The sequence below is a fragment of the Tupaia chinensis genome, unplaced genomic scaffold, assembly GCF_000334495.1.
Source record: "Tupaia chinensis unplaced genomic scaffold, TupChi_1.0 Scaffold000277_1, whole genome shotgun sequence".
Lineage (NCBI taxonomy): Eukaryota > Metazoa > Chordata > Mammalia > Scandentia > Tupaiidae > Tupaia > Tupaia belangeri.
The window spans coordinates 1419467-1426709 of NW_006159760.1; the positions used below are offsets into that span (position 1 = coordinate 1419467).

General features: G+C 42.4%; 1 protein-coding gene across 3 annotated transcripts in view; it reads right to left on the reverse strand.

Annotated features, from left to right (window-relative positions):
* Positions 1 to 99: 99 nt before the first annotated feature.
* FLRT2 (fibronectin leucine rich transmembrane protein 2) overlaps positions 100 to 7243 on the reverse strand; it is a 109550-nt gene continuing 102406 nt past the window's right edge. For all 3 annotated transcript variants that reach the window (XM_014588430.2, XM_027772484.1, XM_006150106.3), the window contains exon 2: positions 100 to 6922. In XM_014588430.2, the coding sequence (XP_014443916.1) occupies positions 4541 to 6523 (1983 nt within the window). In that variant the 5' untranslated portion in view covers positions 6524 to 6922 and the 3' untranslated portion in view covers positions 100 to 4540. The remainder of the gene's footprint in view (positions 6923 to 7243) is intronic.

A 7243-nucleotide genomic window follows, 5' to 3' on the forward strand; every position in this document is an offset into this window, starting at 1 on the left:
ATTCCTGCTACCCTGTACCATCATGTGGCATGTGCCTTTTGAATTCACACAAAAGGATTGCTATATCCCAATGAACTTACTCAGATAAACACAATGTGGTTTTCTTTTAAAATAAGCCTTTACTGAATATATCAACAAGGTACTGTATAGTGTAGAGTGAAGTTGGTAGTTAACAAAGTGTGCAACATGGTAGGTCTCAGAGGATGTGTGATGCCGAATCTTCCAGCCCCTTGCAGTCCCTTGTCAGAGAGAATACACTAAACACAAACCAGAAGCAAAGCAACATATGATTCAAACAATAACAAATCATTAGGATTAACTTTCTGCAAATATATACTAGTCCTGAGGAACACGTGGTGGCAATGCCTTCACCCTGCCTCAGAATGGTTATAAATCTTACATCCCATGGACACATTTACAAATGCCCCCGTGTGTGAGTGTGTATGCACATGTGCACGGTTTAGAGTAATTTAAGATGCCTATGGCAATCGCCTTGCTTTGTGCTCTTCTGTGGGGTGTGCAGCTACAAAAGGAAAAGCAAAAACCAGAGCAAAAGAATCAGAGCTGTTATAACAACAGTTGCATATGTGTACAAACCTTCCTCCCCACCATCCATGATGAGCATCCCCTGTTGCTAGTAATTGTCTTTCAACCCTACTGAAAACATCAGAGAAAGATGTAAGCTAGTTTCCTACCATCCATATTTTGACTTTCTAAAAAGCATCATCCCTGGTTTGACAAGACCAAGAAATATTCCAGGGGTTTTGTTTTGTGTATATACCTATTTTCCTTTCGGGGCACTCTGTTGCTTTGCTTTCCCATGCTGCTGGAAAGGCAGGTCATGAGCAAAACCATTTTTCTCATGTTCTAAAGAAAAACCTAATGTCTTCTAATTATAGGAGGAAAAATGCTATAAACAAAGACATCAATGGACATTAACCACTTCACTGTTCAGGAGCTGCAATGGACCCTGCAGCTGAGGTCTGCCGATCAAGGGCAGCACCTGCTCCCTGGAGACTACACTACTGCCTTGTGTTTTGAATGGAGGCTTGGCTCACAACATGAAGAGCTTGTCGTCCCCAGTGAGGAAGGAAATCCTGACTCGCGTGAAATGACTAAGACCATTATGATCCGCAATAGTAGGAAATGGAGCCGTAATTTTAAGTACTTCATTAATACTTTTTACCAGACTGGTCACATTACACTTTTTGTTTTTAACCTCAGGGAAAATGCCTAATACATTTTCAACACACATCCAGATAATTAGAAGTGGTGTTATTTCTCATGGGAGAGAATGTTTTCTACTTGCTACACAAGGAAAAGAGTCCATAGGACACACTCCTTGTCTCTGCCCATGATGGTCCCATGTGATGGCTGGCACTGTCCCAATGCAATGGGAAGTGTTTGAGGGAACCTAGAGTCTCTCTAAGATCAAACACATCTCCTCAAAACAAGTAGGTATTGATGATTATTCTGCATAGGAACAGCTGTCAATAGTATCTGTGTGATCATGGTTATGCCTTTTGGAAATGTCCTTTGTACAGTGACAGATACAAAGCTCTGAAAAAAGGTCGGATACCATCTGATACCACCTCACTTGGTCATCAAGTTCTTTATAAACCAGTGAGCATGGTTTTTGTTCTAACGGTCTTGGGCCGCACGTTCAACCTTGACTCTTAACTAATCATCTCAACAAGGACAATAAGAGAGGTCCAAATACAGAGCAGATGTTTCAACAAAACACATCTCTATGACTAAGCATGCCAGTGAAGCATCAGCCACCAGGATGGTCATTCAGCAGTTTTCCTAAGACACATTAGCCATCGTATATTCTGGTATCCTGATAGACGTGCTAACAGCCCCAGGTATGCTATTACATATGGGAGATTGATTTTAACTTCAGAGGTTTTATCATGCTGCTCACAAAGTCAAAATAAAGCCCGTAACTAGACTCTTTCTCTGAGCAGGGAAACCCTTTGAGACCACCCTAACCACTTGACATGTCCGTATCTCTGTTGTACCATTTATGCCCCCAAATAATTCTGTGAGTCACAGGAAACACTGTAGGAGCCTCTCCATCCTTATCCTTCCTGGCCCAAAGCAAAGAGGTTTCAGCAGCCAAAAATCCCACCGGGGGTTAAACATAAAATACAAAACAATGAGAATGATTATTTTTTGGACAACAGAAACAGAAAGTTAAAGTACCATCATTTGAACACACAGTTTTATCTACACAGCCAAGGGGAAGAGGACAGTGAAAGGGAACTACCCACCTATGTACACACAAACCCATGTCCTTATCCTGATATTAAATGACTTTCTGCTACACTGACCACCTTCAGACTGTCTTATCCCCTCAAAAGGTAGACCAAGCTTTAACAAAACAACAGCTAAAACCCTCTAGCTAATAGACTAAAATGGAAACCAGAGTCACTTTAGAATTAATTTAAGTTAATTTGCAGCTACATTCAGCTATACAGACTGCACAGTTTCAGCTCTGTGATTACAATCTTATAGGTTCAGTTATGTTTTCTGCTTATTCTGAGGAATGCGGGAGATTAAAATATATAAGTTGGGGTATATTATTAAAGAAAATAAGGCTCTGACTATAAAGAAAAGCTTGCATAGCATTTTATAGCTAAACGCTTACAAAGAAGACACATCACAGTTTTATTTTGCTTAAAAAGAGAGAAATGTAACATGATCATGACATTTACTTCATGGGTCCCTAAAATAATGGCAAGTCGTCAAGGACATATGTAGCACAGAGTGGAATGCCTAAATTTAATTTAAAAAAGAATTTTCCAAGGGTGTCCATGTTAGATAATGTATGTGAGTTATAGCCCTTCTACATCTAAGGGATGGTGAGATTATAGTAAATTGGATGTGTTTTCTGAAGATGAACATTTCCTTCAAGAATCACTAGAATTGCACACAGACATCACTCTCCTTTCCATATCCTCTTCTGTATGCCCTGCTCTGTCAAGACTAGGGGAATGAGTGAGCCACTGCTGACTTGTTCATCTTTCATTTGTTAGCTTGCCCTTCTAAAACAGATTATGCTTCAACAATTCCAAAGTAGAGGAATATCCACGATTGAAAAGGAGCAAATAAAACGTCAACAGTGGAACAGAATCCAAGTCAATTCAACATGAAAACCTGGTACGGCTTTAAAAAAATGCATTCCTTTGGCCAGTTTTGATGTGTCTTTACTATTAGCAGTGAAAATTGGTACACATTTTAAAATGTGTAAGTACATACAGATACTTTATGCAACCAAGGCTGGTATCCACAATTTTCTTTGAAATACTGAGCAGAGGGGGCAAAAACAAAGATGGCATAAACAACTAATTACAAAAATATATGTGAGATGATTGGAAGACAAGAATTTGAGAGGGGGTAAAGGTATTAACTTCAAGCTATTTCAACATGATACTAACACACGTGGTGGAGATAGTCTAACAGAATCACGGATCAGTTGTTTTTGTCTAAATAGTATCAGTAATTGTTAAACAAACTGCTTTAGTAAACTCCAAACATTGATCCCTTGTTGGTCTAAATATCATGTTGACATAGCCTCAGTGAATCTACCCAAATAATTCTCATTATCAAAAATAATTCCATTCAATATAACTCTTCACGCTATTTTATTAGCCTCTTCTAAAAAAAGTATTCTAGAATATATCTCTGTTGAATATGATCCAACCGGACATATGATTTGAATAGTAACATTTTTTAAAGGGATTTTTCTTGCTAGAACATCATAGCAGTCCTTGAAGATGACTGAATTCAGACTCAAGTCTAACTGTGTTACCACACAGGGCCGGGAAAGCATAAAGGGTGATTTTAAACTTCCCAGTCAGAGAGCCAACCCCTGGCTTTCAAGGGCTTTTCAAATCTCAACTCGATTTCCTTGATTCTTTTAGGCTGGGTTAACTTATTTTATGTGAACTGGCTTCTTCGTGATACTTTCTGCATTTCCTGTACTGAATAAAATCTGGGTAACTACCTCCATTCTTATCTTGTGGAATTTTTCTACTTTTCTTCCAGACCAGGAGGTAAGAAATAGCACAGAAACATCTGGGCTATTTTTTTTATTTTACCCATATTATTTATCTTACCCTTATGAGTCCATTCTAGCCTGTGCATTCATCTAACCACCCGCTCTAGGAAAGAAATTTATTCTGACAGCTTCCACAGCAAAGTGGTTAATGAGCATTGTAAGGAAGAATCACTCATTCTTTTGCCTCGGCGATGGGTTCTCGTTGTACGACCCTGTACAGTACTTCAGCAACTATTTTTTTTTTTTTAAGATTTAAAAAGCAAAGTTACAAAACTGTTGGTAATTAACTTGAAATAGAAAAGATAGCACTTTTTTAAATCCCATTATATAGTACACCGTATAAATTACAGAGTATTCAAATGCACAAATGCATCTGTGTAACATTTATCAAATGTAATTCGCGTGTCTTTACGTGCACACACGTGTGTGTTCTCAAGAGTTCTGCTGTCCGCCTGTATGTTGCTGAGCCTCGGGCTGTCACGTATGGCAGTGCTCTAGGTCTGGCACGCTGCTGTTGCAGTATCGCATGTTGTTGGGGATATGGCAGTCTGTGTAATTAATGCCCCCATTTGGGGTGTAGATGGGCTGCAGTCTGAAATCTCCTTTAAGGAGCTGATCGTTATTTAAGGAGACGATCTGAAAACTGGTTTCCGTCATCTCCAGGATGGAGTTGTCCTTCTTGGTGCCTGCCTCGCAGTAGTCATCTTTCCGCCGGCCCCGGTTGTATTTCCACTTCTGGGAGGTGTAGCGCCCCTTTTTGTGCATGTGCCAGCAAAAGACGCTGAGCAAGACGACAAGCACAAAGATCACTGCGCCCCCAATCAAACCTGCCAGCAGAAAAGGGGAGCCCATGCTGTGAGAAGTCGTCTGCTCGTGGCTGGACGCCGTGTTGCTGCCATTGTTCAAATAGGAGGCATGGGTGGTGGCCTCTGAACAAATGGTGTCTTCGACAGCCCGGTAATTGAAAGCATCCAGCGGCACTAAACAAATCCGGTAGGTGGATCTGGGCTCCAAATTAACCAGGCTCAGATGCTGCTTCTCGCCACTGACTATGCGTTCTTGCACGATGCCCCCCACTAAACTGTGGCCCATCTTCACCCAGGTGAGTTTGTATGCCATCACAGTGAAGAGAGAGAGCCAGCTGACTTGAATGGAAGTATCATTCACAAAGTGGATAGAGAGTTGGATCCGTTCTGAAATAGGTGGGGTCACTCTTTCTCTGCCATCCCAGTTGGGAATTGTGGGAAGTCTCGATGTGATAGGAGTGGGAGGGGTGTAGCTTCTGCTGGGAATTGAAACTGAAAGAGTGGGAGGCTGAGTCGTTGGAGAAGCTGTACTGGGGGCCGGGGTGAAGACAGGCAGACCAGGGGTTGTGGTGGGACATGACAAGAGATTCATATTCAACTCCCGGACAGCCATCCCCCGGACTTGTTCAGGACCTTGGCACATGAAACCCCGCACATTGAGAGATGAAGGGATATACTTGAGCCATTCGGTGACCCATTTAATACTGCAGTCACAAAACCAAGGGTTATTCCGAGCAGTGAGCTGCTTCAGGTTGGAGAGATTATCAAAGACCCCTTGAGTCAACATTCGCAGTTGGTTGTTGGATATATCCAGCCGTTCCAGCTTACGGAGATTCGAAAAGGCCGTCAAAGGGATGTGGTTGATCTGGTTGTCCTGCAAATAGAGCCTGATCAGATGTGTACCTGGGAGATCAGGAGGGGGGTGAGAGAGTGAATTCCGTACGATGGAAAATTCCTTGAGCCTGGTCAGGTGGCTGAAGGTGCCCTCAGCGATGCCCTTGTTGGTCAGGAGATTCCCGTCCACAATCAGTCGCTCCAAGCTCGTGAGGTTCTGAAAGGCCATGTCTGATATGACTGCGATTCGGTTTTCATCCACTCTCAGTTCTTGCAGGTCCACAGGAAGTCCAACAGGCACACTGCTCAGGTGATTCTTGGACAAAAATAACAATTTGAGGCTAATGGCCTCCCGGAAGGCCCCGTCTTCCACCCCCACGGTGGAGATGGAGTTGTCATCCAGGTGTAGCTCTTCGAGCTTCAAGAGCTGAGCAAGGGCAGCCCGTGAGATGGTCTGAATATTGTTTTCCTGCAGGTGGAGAACTCTGACATTCTTGGGAAGGTTCATGGGGAATTCATCCAGTTGGTTGCCATACAGGTAGACGGTGTGCACTGACTGCACGCTGTGCAGCTCTGCAGGAAAGCCAGCATTATTAATTTGGTTATTGTGGAGGTAGAGTACGGTTACGCCCTCCGGGATCCCAAGAGGCACTGAGGTCAAGCTTCGCTCATTACAGTAGACAAAGTTCCTGTCGCAGCGACACACACTAGGGCAAGCCAGGAGTTTGGACACCTGTGTGTAGAGCCCCAGGGAAATGATAAGCCAAGATTTCAGAACAAAAGCCCCATGGTTGGGCCACTTTGTGGTCTGTAGGCCCATCTCTGAAGTACAGAAATAAAATACAATGTGCTGGGGAAAGTAAAAAGAAAGAAAAAAACAAAAACAAAAACAAAAAACCCAGCAAGATCAAAATGATTAGGCAGGATTCTGTCAAAGTCCAGAAGCCTGGAAAAGGAAACGTTCTGAGGGCCTGCAGTAAAACAATCTTCCTGCTGTCTCTGATTTTACCAGCCTGTGTTGACCTCTTTCCTGTTGTCTTCCATGTGCAAAAACAATTCAATAGGAAGAATTTTCTACACAGGCAACAGGGGATGCCCAGTAATCAGTGACGGCGGTGTCAACACAAACCCAGTGGGTCACCAGAACTCCTTTCTCCTGCTGTGGGTCTGGCCAGCGTTGGTCAGTCTCTAAACGTCTTGGTTGAGCTCAATCTGCAATCTGTTGTGGGAAAGAAGAAAGCAGAAGGTCAGGGATGCCATGGAAGAAATGCTGACCTGACTGTACACCTTACAAAAATGAAGTGAGTAGGACTAAATATTGAGAGGTAGAGGTTGACATTAATGATACTTTTGATAATTAAATTACTAATAACTTTATTACTAAATTATTAAGGTTAGTTGAAAATGCATTCAAGAAATGAATAATCAAAATACCTCTTCTTCAAAAGGAAGCCACACTGTTGCCTCTCACTATCAATAATTGTGAATTTTACTTTCCTAGCAGTACCTTCTCATATCCAAAACAGGTCAGTCCAATGGC